The sequence below is a fragment of the Acipenser ruthenus genome, chromosome 35, assembly GCF_902713425.1.
Source record: "Acipenser ruthenus chromosome 35, fAciRut3.2 maternal haplotype, whole genome shotgun sequence".
NCBI lineage: Eukaryota > Metazoa > Chordata > Actinopteri > Acipenseriformes > Acipenseridae > Acipenser > Acipenser ruthenus.
Window position 1 is genome coordinate 4,674,676 of NC_081223.1, and position 19,732 is coordinate 4,694,407.

Sequence of the window (19,732 nt, forward strand, 5' to 3'; positions counted from 1 at the left end):
CCACTCAGAGTTGGAGGGAGACGGTCGGCCACTTGCCCATAAAACAATACTTTCCGGGATCATTTCTATAGTGATTTGCCAGCGAAATGCGTTTATAAAGTGTTTGGACTCGCTATCCACGAGGAAGAGTGAGAGTGTTCGTTTTTGAGCGTGAAGGAGACAGCGAGTGTTTTTTTTTTTTTTGGCCAACTGCTCCCTGTTGTTGATGACCGCTCCAGTGTTCCTTAGGGGGCTGGAGGAAGCAGACACGTTCTGAGTGGGTATCTTGCCTAAAGGTACACAAGACGAACTACAGTTGCAAAGCACTGCTGCTTTTTAGATGATTGATTAAAACTATCAATCTGACTGAAAACACGGATCACATTAATTGTGATCGGTTTGATACCAATAGGCTTACATGACAGGTATTGTGTATAGACAATGTCATATACATAGAAATGAACACGGACAGTGTTTTTTTAAGGGCTGACTCATTTTAATGTTCGAGAGATCTAGGTGTACTGGACAAATATACTGGATTTTTTCCATGTCGTAATTGTGCCGCCTGTGATAATGCGTTTGAAACTAGAGATAATGTGAGATAATGTCTGTTACTGGCGGATAGTTTACAAATGTACTCAATTATGTTACAACTTTTGTGTCTACGAAACATATCTGTAACATTTATGTAATGCCTGTGTGTTTTTTTTTTCATGAAGTTAATTTGCTAACAGACTGTTCTGATTTGTTTCTAACCGTGAAGCGATCGCTCTGTTTGCCGTATATTTTCTGTCTGTAAGAGGAGTGTCCTTGTGATCCCATATAGAATGCGACGAAACAGGTCGCCCTCCTTAATATAAACAGATAAAGAATAAGTTCACACACACCCCAGGTGATTTACTGTAGCGTCAGACATTGGAGGTTCAGCAGTGTACTGCAGTGTTGTGCAAAGTCGTCAGTGTAAGTCAGGATGGCCGAGCGGTCTAAGGCGCTGCGTTCAGGTCGCAGTCTCTCTGGAGGCGTGGGTTCGAATCCCACTTCTGACAAATCTGTTTGTTTATTTATTTCTTAAAACGTCCACCGAATGCTTGGTAATTTGATTTGTTTTTCTTGTTAGTATTCAAATCACAAGGTCGTTAAATGAGAGAAAGTCACCGCAAGCCTGCACCTCACCACATCCTTCACACTGTTAAACTGCCTCATTATGACGAGGCCTCTAATTATGCCTTTCCAATACTTTGAATGTGTTATTGTTCAGTTTAACATGAGAACATCTTGGTAGAACAATCATAATGTCCGCAGGACTTATTTTCCTCGGGTTCTAGTATCAAGTTTTTAGTGTGTGGCCGGTTAGCTCAGTTGGTTAGAGCGTGGTGCTAATAACGCCAAGGTCGCGGGTTCGATCCCCGTACGGGCCACGGCTTTTCTTCTTTAAAGAAACCACAGCATTTCTAATGGTGCCAAAATGAACATTCTTTAACAAAATGAACCGAAGCCATATGAAGTACAACCAGTAATATTTCAGACTTCCTGAGCTTTAAACATGTATTAACAATGAGCACATACAATCAATTAAAAACAAAGCTTACGTAGTCGGCAGGATTCGAACCTGCGCGGGGAAACCCCAATGGATTTCTAGTCCATCGCCTTAACCACTCGGCCACGACTACATGCTCGCACAATTATTTGTGAAATATCCAAAAGAAGTAAACGAAACCCGTAGTAATGCTGTAGATGGCAGTATAGGCTAACTAATGAACCGAAGTCAAATGTCTTTGTTGAAACTGTCAGATTTGTACAATGCAAGCACACGTGGGAAATGTAAATAAAATATAATTTTTGTTAACGTTTATAATAATGAATACATCTTTATTTCAAAATACGTAGCTATTTAACTGATCTTTTCAAGAAACACCCCCAAAAACAAAGTAGTTATTTAATTGAACTGAAAAATTGACTTGCTTCATGGTTGTTGCCAGAGCACTCGAGCACGTTCTGGCTAGCGTGAGCGGACTTAGCAGATAACAAGATCTACAAAGTATTTCATGCTAATAAAACATACCATAATTATGTTCGTTTTTATTATACACATGGCAACTTACAGAGACTAGGGTGTGTGAACTATGCATCAGCTGTAGAGTCACTTACATTTACATCTCACCGGAAAAACGGAGCACAAGGAGGTTAAGTGACTTGCTCAGGGTCACACAATGAGTCAGTGGCTGAGGTGGGATTTGTACCGGGGGACCTCCTGGTTAAAAGCCCTTTATCTTTAACCACTAAACGTTTGTTGAGACAGTTCAAGCCCTGTAGCAGTGTTTAACTATTTCCTGGATGTTTGCCTTTTGGTCTTACTCTGGAAAAAGTAATAATAATAATAAAAAGTAGGCAAAACCATTTTTTGAGAAACCACATTTGGGAGAAAAACTAACAGTTTGGAAACACATTTGCAAAGGCATTGGATTCTATTGTGGTGTTTCCGAACTGTTGAACGTTTCTCATTACATGCAGGTTTACTGGCTTGACAAAAAGGCGATTGACGAAAAGAATGCGGTCTGGATAGCAAAATCGCGTCCAACTGAAATAGCTCAGACTGTAACGGTCCCTGCTTCGATCCCGGGTTTTTGCAAACAGCACGACTAGGGCTATTTTTTCTTAATTAATTTTTTGAATTAAAAAAACAGCACATTTTTTTCTTCAGTGTAATTGGAGGAAATAAAAACGTATTATAGTGCCATTTTCTAATGCGATAAAGAAATGCAAAAAGCATCATCTCTGCGTGGGCTTGAAACACCAAAATTTCGATTAACAGCCCAACGTGCTAACCGATTATGGTGTTTTATTACATAACACCTTGGGAGTCTCAACAGAACAGTGTGTATGCATAGAGCTAAAATGGAAACCAAATATATACGATTCAAATGGGAATCGTATTCAGATTGTAAGCACAAATTTGATAGACTTCACAGTGCAAAGGAGGAAGGCAGACAATGCAAATGAGGCAACTGGCTCCTACTTTTTAAATCATACGAGAAACTTGAACCCAATTTAGCTTTTAACCGCCTGCAGTTTGGAATGAGTTTGAAATGTTGTTGTAACACCTCACTGGGCAACAGCAATTGCATTATATGAAAGCTCCTGTCTATTTGTCAGCGGCACAGCTACCGGTGCCACTCAGAGTTGGAGGGAGACGGTCGGCCACTTGCCCATAAAACAATACTTTCCGGGATCATTTCTATAGTGATTTGCCAGCGAAATGCGTTTATAAAGTGTTTGGACTCGCTATCCACGAGGAAGAGTGAGAGTGTTCGTTTTTGAGCGTGAAGGAGACAGCGAGTGTTTTTTTTTTTTTTGGCCAACTGCTCCCTGTTATTGATGACCGCTCCAGTGTTCCTTAGGGGGCTGGAGGAAGCAGACACGTTCTGAGTGGGTATCTTGCCTAAAGGTACGCAAGACGAACTACAGTTGCAAAGCACTGCTGCTTTTTCGATGATTGATTAAAACTATCAATCTGACTGAAAACACGGATCACATTAATTGTGATCGGTTTGATACCAATAGGCTTACATGACAGGTATTGTGTATAGACAATGTCATATACATAGAAATGAACACGGACAGTGTTTTTTTAAGGGCTGACTCATTTTAATGTTCGAGAGATCTAGGTGTACTGGACAAATATACTGGATTTTTTCCATGTCGTAATTGTGCCGCCTGTGATAATGCGTTTGAAACTAGAGATAATGTGAGATAATGTCTGTTACTGGCGGATAGTTTACAAATGTACTCAATTATGTTACAACTTTTGTGTCTACGAAACATATCTGTAACATTTATGTAATGCCTGTGTGTTTTTTTTCATGAAGTTAATTTGCTAACAGACTGTTCTGATTTGTTTCTAACCGTGAAGCGATCGCTCTGTTTGCCGTATATTTTCTGTCTGTAAGAGGAGTGTCCTTGTGATCCCATATAGAATGCGACGAAACAGGTCGCCCTCCTTAATATAAACAGATAAAGAATAAGTTCACACACACCCCAGGTGATTTACTGTAGCGTCAGACATTGGAGGTTCAGCAGTGTACTGCAGTGTTGTGCAAAGTCGTCAGTGTAAGTCAGGATGGCCGAGCGGTCTAAGGCGCTGCGTTCAGGTCGCAGTCTCTCTGGAGGCGTGGGTTCGAATCCCACTTCTGACAAATCTGTTTGTTTATTTATTTCTTAAAACGTCCACCGAATGCTTGGTAATTTGATTTGTTTTTCTTGTTAGTATTCAAATCACAAGGTCGTTAAATGAGAGAAAGTCACCGCAAGCCTGCACCTCACCACATCCTTCACACTGTTAAACTGCCTCATTATGACGAGGCCTCTAATTATGCCTTTCCAATACTTTGAATGTGTTATTGTTCAGTTTAACATGAGAACATCTTGGTAGAACAATCATAATGTCCGCAGGACTTATTTTCCTCGGGTTCTAGTATCAAGTTTTGAGTGTGTGGCCGGTTAGCTCAGTTGGTTAGAGCGTGGTGCTAATAACGCCAAGGTCGCGGGTTCGATCCCCGTACGGGCCACGGCTTTTCTTCTTTAAAGAAACCACAGCATTTGTAATGGTGCCAAAATGAACATTCTTTAACAAAATGAACCGAAGCGATATGAAGTACAACCAGTAATATTTCAGACTTCCTGAGCTTTAAACATGTATTAACAATGAGCACATACAATCAATTAAAAACAAAGCTTACGTAGTCGGCAGGATTCGAACCTGCGCGGGGAAACCCCAATGGATTTCTAGTCCATCGCCTTAACCACTCGGCCACGACTACATGCTCGGACGATTATTTGTGAAAATATCCAAAAGAAGTAAACGAAACCCGTAGTAATGCTGTAGATGGCAGTATAGGCTAACTAATGAACCGAAGTCAAATGTCTTTGTTGAAACTGTCAGATTTGTACAATGCAAGCACACGTGGGAAATGTAAATAAAATATAATTTTTGTTAACGTTCATAATAATGAATACATCTTTATTTCAAAATACGTAGCTATTTAACTGATCTTTTCAAGAAACACCCCCATCCACAAAAACAAAGTAGTTATTTAATTGAACTGAAAAATTGACTTGCTTCATGGCTGTTGCCAGAGCACTCGAGCACGTTCTGGCTAGCGTGAGCGGACTTAGCAGATAACAAGATCTACAAAGTATTTCATGCTAATAAAACATACCATAATTATGTTCGTTTTTATTATACACATGGCAACTTACAGAGACTAGGGTGTGTGAACTATGCATCAGCTGTAGAGTCACTTACATTTACATCTCACCCGAAAAACGGAGCACAAGGAGGTTAAGTGACTTGCTCAGGGTCACACAATGAGTCAGTGGCTGAGGTGGGATTTGTACCGGGGGACCTCCTGGTTAAAAGCCCTTTATCTTTAACCACTAAACGTTTGTTGAGACAGTTCAAGCCCTGTAGCAGTGTTTAACTATTTCCTGGATGTTTGCCTTTTGGTCTTACTCTGGAAAAAGTAATAATAATAATAAAAAGTAGGCAAAACCATTTTTTGAGAAACCACATTTGGGAGAAAAACTAACAGTTTGGAAACACATTTGCAAAGGCATTGGATTCTATTGTGGTGTTTCCGAACTGTTGAACGTTTCTCATTACATGCAGGTTTACTGGCTTGACAAAAAGGCGATTGACGAAAAGAATGCGGCCTGGATAGCAAAATCGCGTCCAACTGAAATAGCTCAGACTGTAACGGTCCCTGCTTCGATCCCGGGTTTTTGTATACAGCACGACTAGGGTTATTTGTTCTTAATTAATTTTTTGAATTAAAAAAACAGCACATTTTTTCTTTAGTGTAATTGGAGGAAATAAAAACGTATTATAGTGCCATTTTCTAATGCGATAAAGAAATGCAAAAAGCATCATCTCTGCGTGGGCTTGAAACACCAAAATTTCGATTAAAAGCCGATCGTGCTAACCGATTATGGTGTTTTATTAGATAACACCCTGGGAGCTCAACAGAACAGTGTGTATGCATATTGCTAAAATGGAAACCAAATATACACGATTCAAATGGGAATAGTATTCAGATTTTAAGCACAAATTTGATAAACTTCACAGTGCAAAGGAGGAAGGCAGACAATTGAAATGAGGCAACTGGCTCCTACTTTTTAAATCATACGAGAAACTTGAACCCAATTAAGCTTTTAACCGCCTGCAGTTTGGAATGAGTTTGAAATGTTGTTGTAACACCTCACTGGGCAACAGCAATTGCATTATATGAAAGTCCCTGTTAATTTCTCAGCGGCACAGCTGCCGGTGCCACTCAGAGTTGGAGGGAGACGGTCGGCCACTTGCCCATAAAACAATACTTTCAGAGATCATTTCTATAGCGATTTGCTAGCGAAATGCGTTTTTAAAGTGTTTGGACTCGCTATCCACGAGGAAGAGTGAGAGTGTTCACTTTTGAGCGTGAAGGAGGCAGTGAGTGTTGTTTTTTGGCCAACTGCTCCCTGTTATTGATGACCCCTCCAGTGTTCCTTAGGGGGCTGGAGGAAGCGGACACGTTCTGAGTGGGTATCTTTCCTAAAGGTACGCAAGACGAACTACAGTTGCAAAGCACTGCTGCTTTTTCGACGATTGATTAAAACTATCATTCTGACTGAAAACACGGATCACATTAATTGTGATCGGTTTGATACCAATAGGCTTACATGGCAGGTATTGTGTATAGACAATGTCATATACACAGAAATGAACACGGAGTGTGTTTATTAAGGGCTGACTCATTGAAACGTTCGAGAGATCTCGGTGTACTGGACAAATATACTGGATTTTTTCCATGTCGTAATTGTGCCGCCTGTGATAATGCGTTTGAAACTAGAGATAATGTGAGATAATGTCTGTTACTGGCGGATAGTTTACAAATGTACTCAATTATGTTACAACTTTTGTGTCTACGAAAATATCTGTAACATTTATGTAAGTCCTGTGTGTTTTTTTCATGAAGTTAATTTGCTAACAGACTGTTCTGATTTGTTTCTAACCGTGAAGCGATCGCTCTGTTTGCCGTAAATTTTCTGTCTGTAAGAGGAGTGTCCTTGTGATCCCATATAGAATGCGACGAAACAGGTCGCCCTCCTTAATATAAACAGAAAAAGAATAAGTTCACGCACACACCAGGTGATTTACTGTAGCGTCAGACATTGGAGGTTCAGCAGTGTACTGCAGTGTTGTGCAAAGTCGTCGGTGTAAGTCAGGATGGCCGAGCGGTCTAAGGCGCTGCGTTCAGGTCGCAGTCTCTCTGGAGGCGTGGGTTCGAATCCCACTTCTGACAAACCTTTTTGTTCATTTATTTCTTAAAACGTCCACCGAATGCTTGGTAATTTGATTTGTTTTTCTTGTTAGTATTCAAATCACAAGGTCGTTAAATGAGAGAAAGTCACCGCAAGCCTGCACCTCACCACATCCTTCACACTGTTAAACTGCCTCATTATGACGAGGCCTCTAATTATGCCTTTCCAATACTTTGAATGTGTTATTGTTCAGTTTAACATGAGAACATCTTGGTAGAACAATCATAATGTCCGCAGGACTTATTTTCCTCGGGTTCTAGTATCAAGTTTTGAGTGTGTGGCCGGTTAGCTCAGTTGGTTAGAGCATGGTGCTAATAACGCCAAGGTTGCAGGTTTGATCCCCGTACGGGCCATGGCTTTTCTTCTTTAAAGAAACCACAGCATTTGTAATGGTGCCAAAATGAACATTCTTTAACAAAATGAACCGAAGCGATATGAAGTACAACCAGTAATATTTCAGACTTCCTGTGCTTTAAACATGTATTAACAATGAACACATACAATCAATTAAAAACAAAGCTTACGTAGTCGGCAGGATTCGAACCTGCGCGGGGAAACCCCAATGGATTTCAAGTCCATCGCCTTAACCACTCGGCCACGACTACATGCTCGCACGGTTAATTGTGAAAATATCCAAAAGAAGTAAACGGCTCCCGCAGTAATGCTGTAGATGGCAGTATAGGCTAACTAATGAACCCAAGTCAAATGCCTTTGTTGAAACTCTATCAGATTTGTACAAGGCAAGCACACATGGGAAAAGTAAATACAATATACTTTCTGTTAACGTTCATAATAATGAATACATCTTTATTTAAAAATACGTAGCTATTTAATCCTAACAGAAACAATAGGCTTCCCAGCCATCAGCTTGGAAGCAGAATGGAGATCAAATCGGACGAATAACGAGTGCAAAATGGAATGTGGAAATCAATGTAAAGGCAGTTTAAATAAGAGCAGCTGCAATACATTAAATAGAGTTATATTTAAGAGCAAGCAGTAACTGCAGTAGAGTATTTAATTATGGATGGACCAAACTTGCAGGTCGCCACTGTCACATTTTCCAGGAAATCACGGCTAATACTGAGAAAGAAAACAGATGATAACCTAACAGAAAACTAGTGAAAAACACTGCACTGATTAACTGAACGGGTCAAACGTAGCCTACTGAATTGCTGAATTGTTGGGGGGAGCGTGGCGCATCCAGCTGAGGCGCTTCATCTGAATTGCAAGGTGTGCCTTATAGCCTGGAGATCGCTGGTTCCAATCCAGACTATGCCATCGCCGACAGGAACGCCGAGGGGGCGGCGCACAGTTGGCAGAGTGCCACCCGGGTTGGGAGGGTTTAGGTCAGCTTGGTAATCATTGTCTCAACAAGCTCCAGCAACTCCTGTGGCGACCGGTCTCCTGCGAGTTGTGGGCAGAACTGCGTTTCCTCAAACACCGCTACAGCCAGGTGCGGCTGGCTTTGCTGTTGCAGTGTGACAAGAGGAGGGTGGCTGACGGCGTTTGTTTCAGAGGATGCGCATGATGAGTCTTCGTTCTCCCGTGTCGATACGGGAAGCTGCAGCAGCGCCATAAAAAAAAACAATTGGATATTCCAAATTGGGAGAATTTTTTTAAATATTACAAAAAAATAAATTAAATAGTTAAGCTTCAAAAAATCTATTTTTGACTGAGCGAGTTAAGTGTGTACGGTATCCTGACAACACAACACGTTGAAAACACAGAAAAGACGCTGAGAAAAAAAAAAAGTTTTCTATTTCCTGTTTAATTAAGAAAATACAATAAAAAAAGATTATTCTCTTACTTGTCAACCTGCCATATCCCCTCTTTTTTGGTCAAATATTGAATATATTCGTATTCAAATTCAAACGACTGTTCTTTGTTCCCATGATGCATCAGTGATGGGCTGGGTTTTAGCGATCGCGATAATTTCTGATATTTTACAGTGGCTGGACTTTATAATAATAAAAAAATGAAAAAGGGTAACGAGCGACAAATGCATTAATTTCTGTCGATTTGTTCTATTTTAATGGGTTATAATTTTACAAATTTAAAAGACATTCATTAAGAAAAGATAAAACTAATTTAATAACCTTTAAGAATTATGTTTTTATTGACAGAAATATATTTGATGTATGTGTGTTTCGCATGAAATCAAATAAAGTCCCATTGGATTTTGCTTGAAAAGAGGAAACACAAAAGGTGTTTTTTTAGGTTTTTTTTTTTAAAATAAAGCATTTATTCAACATGTTTTTTTTTACAAAAATACATAAAAATACAACACAATACAACACGGAATGTTTTTTTTTGTTAAAAGAATGACAATAGTTAAAATATTTTTTCGGTTTTTTTTCTGTTTGTTGTTGGGCTGCCATCTTGGTAAGAGCTTGTCAATTGTCGCATGTGAACACATTCCCTACCAAAATGTCCAGTACAGTACAGTACAGTGCTGTTAGATTAGACTGGACTGTATTGAATTAGCTGGCTCTCATATCTCCAGTACAGTACAGTGCTGTTAGATTAGACTGGACTGTATTGAATTAGCTGGCTCTCAGATCCCCAGTACAGTACAGTGCTGTTAGACTAGACTGGACTGTATTGAATTAGCTGGCTCTCAGATCCCCAGTACAGTACAGTGCTGTTAGACTAGACTGGACTGTATTGAATTAGCTGGCTCTCAGATCCCCAGTACAGTACCGTGCTGTTAGATTAGACTGGACTGTATTGAATTAGCTGGCTCTCATATCTCCAGTACAGTACAGTGCTGTTAGATTAGACTGGACTGTATTGAATTAGCTGGCTCTCAGATCCCCAGTACAGTGCCGTGCTGTTAGATTAGACTGGACTGTATTGAATTAGCTGGCTCTCAGATCTCCAGTACAGTACAGTGCTGTTTTTAAAATCCATAAAATGTTGTAAATCTTAAATTCCTGAGAAATAACACTTATGAAAATGAATGAACGAAATAAACAAATAAATACATAAATGAAAAAATCAATACACAACTTTATAAACAAATTCCTAAAATTACACAAATTCAGTCAATTCAACACCTTTTTAAAAAAAAAAGTACAAAGTAACACGGAACAGTCCATTATAGTTAGTATAGGGGGTGATTGGTCTAAGGCTATTGTGCATATTATTATTATTATTATTATTATTATTATTATTATTATTATTATTATTATTATTATTATTACAATATTATTACTAGTCCAAACTCCCTCACCCCTCTCTTTGACTGCATCTAAATGGACCAGTCCCTTCAAAAAAAAAAAAAAAGTCATTTTGCACTTAAATTAAATAAAATACACGCAATTCCAAACTAAAAAGAAAACAGTTTCAAATTGTAACATCTGAAACACATTTTGTATATTATATATATATATATATATATATATATATATATATATATATATATATATATATATCATCTTTAAACATCTTAAAACAGTTGCAGAATATTTTGTAGGGATTTTCGTAGCAATTAAGAAAGTCAAAGAGAGAGAGAGACATAAAACTGGGAAAGAAATGGCAAAAGACTTTAAAAGAAGTGTAATTTGTAATTCATTATGAACAGAGCTGCACAGAGCAGGTCTATAGGAAACTCATCACTGCAGAGCTGCACAGAGCAGGTCTATAGGAAACTCAACACTGCAGAGCTGCACAGAGCAGGTCTATAGAAAATAACACTGCAGAGCTGCACAGAGCAGGTCTATAGGAAACTCAACACTGCAGAGCTGCACACAGCTGGTCTATAGGAACCAACACTGCAGAGCTGCACAGAGCAGGTCTATAGGAAACTCAACACTGCAGAGCTGCACAGAGCAGGTCTATAGGAAACTCAACACTGCAGAGCTGCACAGAGCAGGTCTATATTAAACTCAACACTGCAGAGCTGCACAGAGCAGGTCTATAGAAAATAACACTGCAGAGCTGCACAGAGCAGGTCTATAGGAAACTCAACACTGCAGAGCTGCACAGAGCAGGTCTATAGAAAATAACACTGCAGAGCTGCACAGAGCAGGTCTATAGGAAACTCAACACTGCAGAGCTGCACACAGCTGGTCTATAGGAACCAACACTGCAGAGCTGCACAGAGCAGGTCTATAGGAAACTCAACACTGCAGAGCTGCACAGAGCAGGTCTATAGGAAACTCAACACTGCAGAGCTGCACAGAGCAGGTCTATCTTAAACTCAACACTGCAGAGCTGCACAGAGCAGGTCTATAGAAAATAACACTGCAGAGCTGCACAGAGCAGGTCTATAGGAAACTCAACACTGCAGAGTTGCACAGAGCAGGTCTATTGGAAACTCAACACTGCAGAGCTGCACAGAGTAGGTCTATAGGAAACTCAAGATGGCAGAGCTGCACAGAGCAGGTCTATAGGAAACTCAACACTGCAGAGCTGCACACAGTTGTTCTATAGGAACCAACACTGCAGAGCTGCACAGAGCAGGTCTATAGGAAACTCAACACTGCAGAGCTGCACAGAGCAGGTCTATAGAAAACAACACTGCAGAGCTGCACAGAGCAGGTCTGTAGGAAACTCAACACTGCAGAGCTGTACAGAACAGGTTAAAAGGAAAGAGAGATCAACACTGCAGAGCTGTACAGAGCAAGTCTATAGGAAAGACACAATTTCATTTTTTATATAACTTTTTAGATTAGTTCCTTTTAAAACAGTGCTTTCCCTGGGTCTCTCTCAAACACTTTCAATGAGACTCCCTATCGCACAGCAGTTTCAATGAGACTCCCTATCACACAGCAGTTTCAATAAGACTCCCTATCACACAGCAGTTTCAATAAGACTCCCTATTGCACAGCAGTTTCAATGAGACTCTATCGCACAGCAGTTTCAATAAGACTCCCTATTGCACAGCAGTTTCAATAAGACTCCCTATTGCACAGCAGTTTCAATGAGACTCCCTATCGCACAGCAGTTTCAATAAGACTGCCTATCGCACAGCAGTTTCAGTAAGACTCCCTATCACACAACAGTTTCAATGAGACTCCCTATTGCACAGCAGTTTCAATGAGACTCCCTATTGCACAGCAGTTTAAATAAGACTCCCTATTGCACAGCAGTTTCAATGAGACTCATCCTATTTCACAGCAGTTTCAATGAGACTCAATATTGCACAGCAGTTTCAATGAGACTCCCTATTGCACAGCAGTTTCAATAAGACTCCCTATTGCACAGCAGTTTCAATAAGACTCCCTATTGCACAGTAGTTTCAATGAGACTCATCCTATTTCACAGAAGTTTCAATCAGACTCCCTATTGCACAGCAGTTTCAATGAGACTCCCTATCGCACAGCAGTTTCAGTAAGACTCCCTATCACACAGCAGTTTCAATAAGACTCCCTATTGCACAGCAGTTTCAATAAGACTCCCTACCACACAGCAGTTTCAATGAGACTCCCTATCACACAGCAGTTTTAATAAGTCTCATTATCGCACAGCAGTTTAAATAAGACTCCCTATTGCACAGCAGTTTCAATGAGACTTATCCTATTTCACAGCAGTTTCAATGACTCCCTATCACACAGCAGTTTCAATGAGACTCCCTATTGCACAGCAGTTTCAATGAGACTCCCTATTGCACAGCAGTTTCAATGAGACTCCCTATCGCACAGCAGTTTCAGTAAGACTCCCTATTGCACAGCAGTTTCAGTAAGACTCCCTATCGCACAGCAGTTTTAATAAGTCTCATTATCGCACAGCAGTTTCAATGAGACTCCCTATCACACAGCAGTTTCAATGAGACTCCCTATTGCACAGCAGTTTCAATGAGACTCCCTATCACACAGCAGTTTCAATGAGACTCCCTATTGCACAGCAGTTTCAATAAGACTCCCTATTGCACAGCAGTTTCAATAAGACTCCCTATCACACAACAGTTTCAATGAGACTCCCTATTGCACAGCAGTTTCAATGAGACTCCCAATCGCACAGCAGTTTCAATAAGACTCCCTATCGCACAGCAGTTTCAATAAGACTCCCTATTGCACAGCAGTTTCAGTAAGACTCCCTATCACACAGCAGTTTCAATGAGACTCCCTATCACACAGCAGTTTCAATAAGACTCCCTATCACACAGAATTTTCAATGAGACTCCCTATTGCACAGCAGTTTCAATAGGACTCATTATCGCACAGCAGTTTTAATAAGACTCATTACACTATGTAACACAATTTTTGTTCCTGGGTAGTAAGTGTTATTTCCTAATTGCTTATGCCTCAGAAGTATAGAAAATGGCTATTATTCCCCACAAACTTTGCTTTTGTGACCAGGACAGTGATATTTTGAAATTTACCTATTTCCAATGAGAACGGGCGAATTTGTGTCTTTTCGTTCACATAAAGTCAGAAAAAAACAACATATGAATCCAAATTAACATGTATTAATACTAAAGTAATACAAAAATGACTACAAAAGATTTAGAAATGAGTAGTTTTTCGAGATTTACGATTATACTGTAAATCACTTTCACGAATCAGCCCCCAAATGTAGTCTCCCATCATGTTCTCGTTATACTGTCCTTGGTAGCGGCGTTCAAAGTCCAGTATATCCTGGTGGAAGCGCTCGCCTTGCTCCTCCGAGTACACTCCCATGTTCTCCTTGAATTTATCAAGATGAGCCTCAAGGATATGGACTTTGAGGGACATCCTACAGCCCATTGTGCCGTAGTTCTTCACCAGAGTCTCAACCAGCTCCACATAGTTTTCGGCCTTGTGATTGCCCAGGAAGCCCCGAACCACTGCGACAAAGCTGTTCCAAGCCGCTTTCTCCTTACTAGTGAGCTTCTTGGGGAATTCATTGCACTCCAGGATCTTCTTTATCTGTGGTCTGACGAAGACACCGGCTTTGACCTTTGCCTCAGACAGCTTAGGGAAGACGTCTTGAAGGTACCTGAAGGCTGCCGACTCCTTATCTAGAGCTCTGACAAATTGTTTCATAAGGCCCAATTTGATGTGCAGTGGTGGCATCAGCACCTTCCGGGGGTCCACCAGTGGCTCCCACTTGACGTTGTTCCTTCCCACAGAGAATTCGGTCCGCTGTGGCCAGTCCCGCCTGTGGTAGTGCGCCTTGGTGTCCCTGCTGTCCCAAAGGCAAAGATAGCAGGGAAACTTGGTAAAACCGCCTTGGAGACCCATCAGGAATGCCATCATTGCAGCCTCTTGATGCCATCTCAGAAAAATGCAGATATGTATCCACTTAGGCAGGTGGAACTAAACTGAACTGGTGGGCTTAAGGCCCCTGTATTTATACTACTATTTATATTACTGGAAAGTTCTAGAAGTTACTCCAAGTTTACTCAGCACTGAATCTATCTGGAATGTTCTGGAAAATAGGTAAATTTCAAAATATCACTGTCCTGGTCACAAAAGCAAAGTTTGTGGGGAATAATAGCCATTTTCTATACTTTTGAGGCATAAGCAATTAGGAAATAACACTTACTACCCAGGAACCAAAAAAAAATAAAAAATTGTTACACGGTGTTATCGCACAGCAGTTTCAGAGCAGAGCTGGTCTATAGGAAACTCAACACTGCAGAGCAGTAATTGAATCGTAATATCTTTTCAATATAGACTTTAAGGGGAAATTCACAAATGCTCTTCACATGGTTTCAGGAAAAAGAAAGTGAAGGGTGAGAGAGAGGGAGAGGGTGAGAGTGAGGGAGAGAGAGAGGAGAAAGAGGGACGCGTCTGGACAAACGCCTCTGGATTTCCCATTTGCTTCTTTCAAACAATCCAACTTGTAACAACGAATAGTGGAGTCTTCGTTTTCATATTTCTCCCAGTAGTCTTGCTCTTTAACTTTCGTCAATGTGGACTCAGCTTCGTAACTTTTGGTTTGACTTTTATCTGGACTGATGTAACTGTTGTCTTGCTGTTGTCCTTTCTTTCCATCCAAGCCTTTAGATTTGTCCGAATTCCCCCCGCTTGCCTTGCCCGATTTGGGGAACCACCATCTCGTTCTGGTGCTGAAGGTGTAAGTGACGCGGGCTCTCGGATAGTAAGGCATCATGGGGCAGGGAGCGAAATCGATTTCTCTCAAGAACCTCAAATCTAGACCTTTCCTCTCCTCGGGACCGGCGCAGAGGAGCTCGGAGCTGGAGATCCGGACCTGACGGAACCATTCCCAGAGAGGGCGGGCCTGGCAGGAGCAGCTCCAGGGGTTTCCGTTGAGTCTGAGGAACTGCAGGGATGAGAGATCGGAGAGGGCCGAAGCAGGGAGGTCTGTTCGGGCGTTGTTGAAGAGGAACAGGGTGGTGAGGTGACCCAGGTCCCTGAAGGCTTTGCGGTTGACCTGTCGCACTCGGTTCTCATGGAGGAGGAGCCTGTCCAGGTTGACCAGCCCTCTGAAGACATTTTCAGACAGGACTCGGATTCGGTTGCCGTGGAGGAAGAGGTGAGTGAGATTCACCAGGTCTGAGAAGAGATTGTCCTGAGAGGGGGAGAGAGAGGGAGGGGGAAGGGGAGGGACAGAGATTGATATTTGGCACATGAAAATTCAGTACTACCAAAAAGTTGTATGTTAAATTATGAAATTAAAATTATTTGTGTTATAGCTCTCCTGTATGTATCTGCCTCCTGTCACCCCTCCCCCCCCAGGAGCAGGGTTGAGACAGACTGTATTAGATAGGATAGAGGGGGCTCTCCAGGAGCAGGATTGAGACACACTGTATTAGATAGGATAGAGGGGGCTCTCCAAGAGCAGGGTTGGAGACACACTATATTAGATAGGATGTTGGGGCTCCAGGAGCAGGGTTGGAGACACACTGTATTAGATAGGATGGGGGGCTTTCCAGGAGCAGGGTTGGAGACAAACTGTATTAGATAGGATGGGGGGGGATGGGGGGGGCTCAAGGAGCAGGGTTGGAGACACACTGTATTAGATAGGATGGGGGGGGTGGGGGGGGGGGGGCTCCAGGAGCAGGGTTGGAGGTGCACTGTATTAGATAGGAGGTCTAACTCTCTCTCTCTCTCTCACCTGGATGTGTTGCAGCAGGTTGTCCTGCAGGTAAAGGAACTGCAGGCTGTAGAGTTTTTTGAAGATGTTTCCGGGCAGGGTCCCCAGCTGGCAGCGGTATATGTGCAGGCTCTGCAGCTTGTCCAGCCCCTGGAAGGAGTCAGGGTGGAGGGTGCGCAGGGAGGGGTTATCCCCCAGGTCCAGCTCCTCCAGATCTCGCATGTCGCTGAAGGAATCGGGTTTGATGGAGCTGATGTTGTTGGAGTAGAGCCACAGGACCTGATGAGAGGGAGAGAGAGAGGTGGGGGAGAGAGAGGAAGATCATTTTCAAGCTCAATTTCGAGTTACAGTCAAACCTCGATTAAGAGACCTGCACTCAAGGGACAGTTAAATAGTGTCACTTAAAAGAGGGACCCCCCCCATACATTTTCAATTTGTCTCCGACATCCTACCTTCCTCTAATTATATATGTATGTTTAAAAAACTCTGTAAAAGACTACATATATGAACAAAATAAGTACTGGAATTGAATTACATTTAGATTATTGTGTGGGCTTGCACGTTGTTGTTTCGGAGGACAAAAGCTTGAGTGCGTTTGTCTATCTCCAGCCTCTCCCAGCCGAGAAGGAGTCACTGCGGGGGAGATCGCAGCAGCAGCAGCAGCAGTGGTGAGGCAGACATAGTCTTAAAAACAATTTATAAATTGAGGGAGAAAAGGGGGTTACAAATAAATGTGAAGTGTGAACAGGGCAAGATGGTACCTGTGTCTGGAAGCCGAAGGACTGCGCCCGCAGCTCTGTGATGCGGTTGTTTTGGAGGAACACTCTCTGGCTGTCGTAGGGAATGCCGGCCGGCACCGCCGAGAAGTTCTGAGACTGGCAGCTGACCGTCATCGGGGAGGGGTAACAGACACACAGCCTGGGGCAGGAATAGGCAGGGCTAGGGGAGCAGACTGCCAGCCAGAGCAACAGCCAGACAGACACCGAGCCTGCGTGGGGAGAGAGAGGAGAGAGTGTGAGAGAGGAGAAGGGAGGGGAGAGAGATAGACTGATAGATAAACAGAATGACAGACAAGACAGAAAGGCAGATAAACAAATAGACAGACAGATTTGAAGTCATGTCTCAATGAACATTTATTCAGTTGTCTGTCATAGATCTCTCTAAGAGTGACCCCTGACCCCGAGTGACCCAATGATATAATGTTCTCAGCACATAACAGAACTGACTGGGCGAACAGTCACTCAGAGAGAGGCTCGGAAACTTTGGTGACATTTATAGAAGAACCCGAATACTCGGAAAAACAGGAACGCCTTCTATAATTCAGGGAAGACAATGAATAGAGGAGAACACTGTCAATGTGTGTGTGTGTGTGTGTGTGTGTGTGTGTGTGTGTGTGTGTGTCTCAATGTGTGTCTGTGTCTCGGTGTGTTTCTATCTCAATGTGTGTGTATATGTGTGTGTGTGTGTCTCAGTGTGTGTCTCTCTCAATGTGTGTGTGTGTGTCTCTCAATGTGTGTGTGTGTCTCAGTGTGTGTCTATCTCATTGTGTGTGTGTGTGTGTGTGTGTGTATGTCTCTCAATGTGTGTCTGTGTCTCGGTGTGTTTCTATCTCAATATGTGTGTGTGTGTCTCTGTGTGTGTCTCTCTCAATGTGTGTGTGTGTCTCAGTGTGTGTCTATCTCAATGTGTGTGTGTGTGTGTCGGTGTGTTTCTCTGTGTGTGTGTGTCTCAGTGTGTGTCTCTCTCAATGTGTGTGTGTGTGTCTCTCTCTCAATGTGTGTGTCTCAGTGTGTGTCTCTCTCAATGTGTGTGTGTGTGTGTCTCAATGTGTGTCTTGGTGTGTTTCTCTCTCAATGTGTGTGTGTGTCTCAGTGTGTTTCTCTCTCAATGTGTGTCTCAGTGTGTTTCTCTCTCAATGTGTGTGTGTGTCTCAGTGTGTTTCTCTCTCAATGTGTGTGTGTGTCTCAGTGTGTTTCTCTCTCAATATGTGTGTGTCTCAGTGTGTTTCTCTTGCAATGTGTGTGTGTTCCAGTGAGTGTATGTCTCTCAATTTGTGTGTGTCTCAGTGTGTGTCTCTCTCAATGTGAGTGTGTGTCTCTGTGTGTGTCTCTCTCAATGTGTGTGTGTGTCTCAGTGTGTGTCTATCTCAATGTGTGTGTGTGTGTCTCTCTCAATGTGTGTGTGTGTGTCTCGGTGTGTTTCTCTGTGTGTGTGTGTGTCTCAGTATGTGTCTCTCTCAATGTGTGCGTGTGTGTCTCTCTCAATGTGTGTCTCAGTGTGTGTCTCTCTCAATGTGTGTGTGTGTGTGTCTCAGTGTGTTTCTCTCTCAATGTGTGTGTGTCTCAGTGTGTTTCTCTCTCAATGTGTGTCTCAGTGTGTTTCTCTCTCAATGTGTGTGTGTGTGTCTCAGTGTGTGTCTCTCTCAATGTGTGTGTGTGTGTCTCTCTCTCAATGTGTGCGTCTCAGTGTGTGTCTCTCTCAATGTGTGTGTGTGTGTGTGTGTCTCAATGTGTGTCTTGGTGTGTTTCTCTCTCAATGTGTGTGTGTGTCTCAGTGTGTTTCTCTCTCAATGTGTGTCTCAGTGTGTTTCTCTCTCAATGTGTGTGTGTGTCTCAGTGTGTTTCTCTCTCAATGTGTGTGTGTGTCTCAGTGTGTTTCTCTCTCAATATGTGTGTGTCTCAGTGTGTTTCTCTTGCAATGTGTGTGTGTTCCAGTGAGTGTATGTCTCTCAATTTGTGTGTGTCTCAGTGTGTGTCTCTCTCAATGTGAGTGTGTGTCTCTGTGTGTGTCTCTCTCAATGTGTGTGTGTGTCTCAGTGTGTGTCTATCTCAATGTGTGTGTGTGTGTCTCTCTCAATGTGTGTGTGTGTGTCTCGGTGTGTTTCTCTGTGTGTGTGTGTGTCTCAGTATGTGTCTCTCTCAATGTGTGCGTGTGTGTCTCTCTCAATGTGTGTGTGTGTGTGTCTCAGTGTGTTTCTCTCTCAATGTGTGTGTGTCTCAGTGTGTTTCTCTCTCAATGTGTGTCTCAGTGTGTTTCTCTCTCAATGTGTGTGTGTGTGTCTCAGTGTGTGTCTCTCTCAATGTGTGTGTGTGTGTCTCTCTCTCAATGTGTGCGTCTCAGTGTGTGTCTCTCTCAATGTGTGTGTGTGTGTGTGTCTCAATGTGTGTCTCAGTGTGTGTCTCAGTGTGTGTCTCTCTCAATGTGTGTGTGTGTGTCTCAGTGTGTTTCTCTCTCAATGTGTGTCTCAGTGTGTTTCTCTCTCAATGTGTGTGTGTGTGTCTCTCTCAATGTGTGTGTGTGTCTCTCTCTCAATGTGTGTGTCTCAGTGTGTGTCTCTCTCAATGTGTGTGTGTGTGTCTCAGTGTGTGTCTTGGTGTGTTTCTCTCTCAGTGTGTGTGTGTCTCAGTGTGTT

At 42.3% G+C, this 19,732-nt stretch overlaps 1 protein-coding gene and 11 non-coding genes across 12 annotated transcripts; 8 read left to right on the forward strand and 4 right to left on the reverse strand.

Moving 5' to 3' along the window:
* The first annotated feature begins 40 nt into the window (after positions 1–40).
* LOC131705408 (small nucleolar RNA U3) lies at positions 41–261 on the forward strand. Its single transcript, XR_009310365.1, has one exon. It is a non-coding gene; the product is annotated as a small nucleolar RNA U3 (small nucleolar RNA).
* A 682-nt stretch (positions 262–943) lies between these two features.
* Positions 944–1,025, forward strand: trnal-cag (transfer RNA leucine (anticodon CAG)). Its single transcript has one exon. It is a non-coding gene; the product is annotated as a tRNA-Leu (tRNA).
* Positions 1,026–1,323: 298 nt separating this feature from the next.
* On the forward strand, positions 1,324–1,397 carry trnai-aau (transfer RNA isoleucine (anticodon AAU)). Its single transcript has one exon. It is a non-coding gene; the product is annotated as a tRNA-Ile (tRNA).
* A 170-nt stretch (positions 1,398–1,567) lies between these two features.
* On the reverse strand, positions 1,568–1,649 carry trnas-aga (transfer RNA serine (anticodon AGA)). The gene has a single exon. It is a non-coding gene; the product is annotated as a tRNA-Ser (tRNA).
* Positions 1,650–3,189: 1,540 nt separating this feature from the next.
* Positions 3,190–3,410, forward strand: LOC131705389 (small nucleolar RNA U3). Its single transcript, XR_009310345.1, has one exon. It is a non-coding gene; the product is annotated as a small nucleolar RNA U3 (small nucleolar RNA).
* Positions 3,411–4,090: 680 nt separating this feature from the next.
* On the forward strand, positions 4,091–4,172 carry trnal-cag (transfer RNA leucine (anticodon CAG)). Its single transcript has one exon. It is a non-coding gene; the product is annotated as a tRNA-Leu (tRNA).
* Positions 4,173–4,470: 298 nt separating this feature from the next.
* Positions 4,471–4,544, forward strand: trnai-aau (transfer RNA isoleucine (anticodon AAU)). Its single transcript has one exon. It is a non-coding gene; the product is annotated as a tRNA-Ile (tRNA).
* A 170-nt stretch (positions 4,545–4,714) lies between these two features.
* trnas-aga (transfer RNA serine (anticodon AGA)) lies at positions 4,715–4,796 on the reverse strand. Its single transcript has one exon. It is a non-coding gene; the product is annotated as a tRNA-Ser (tRNA).
* A 1,545-nt stretch (positions 4,797–6,341) lies between these two features.
* LOC131705416 (small nucleolar RNA U3) lies at positions 6,342–6,557 on the forward strand. Its single transcript, XR_009310373.1, has one exon. It is a non-coding gene; the product is annotated as a small nucleolar RNA U3 (small nucleolar RNA).
* A 677-nt stretch (positions 6,558–7,234) lies between these two features.
* Positions 7,235–7,316, forward strand: trnal-cag (transfer RNA leucine (anticodon CAG)). Its single transcript has one exon. It is a non-coding gene; the product is annotated as a tRNA-Leu (tRNA).
* A 542-nt stretch (positions 7,317–7,858) lies between these two features.
* trnas-uga (transfer RNA serine (anticodon UGA)) lies at positions 7,859–7,940 on the reverse strand. Its single transcript has one exon. It is a non-coding gene; the product is annotated as a tRNA-Ser (tRNA).
* A 6,869-nt stretch (positions 7,941–14,809) lies between these two features.
* LOC131705334 (reticulon-4 receptor-like 2) lies at positions 14,810–17,297 on the reverse strand (the record flags this gene model as incomplete). Its single annotated transcript, XM_059007764.1, has 3 exons — positions 14,810–15,795; positions 16,342–16,599; positions 17,082–17,297. Coding segments are annotated over 3 exons (1,305 nt in total), but the record flags the coding sequence as incomplete, so codon positions are not given.
* Between the last annotated feature and the right edge of the window lie 2,435 nt (positions 17,298–19,732).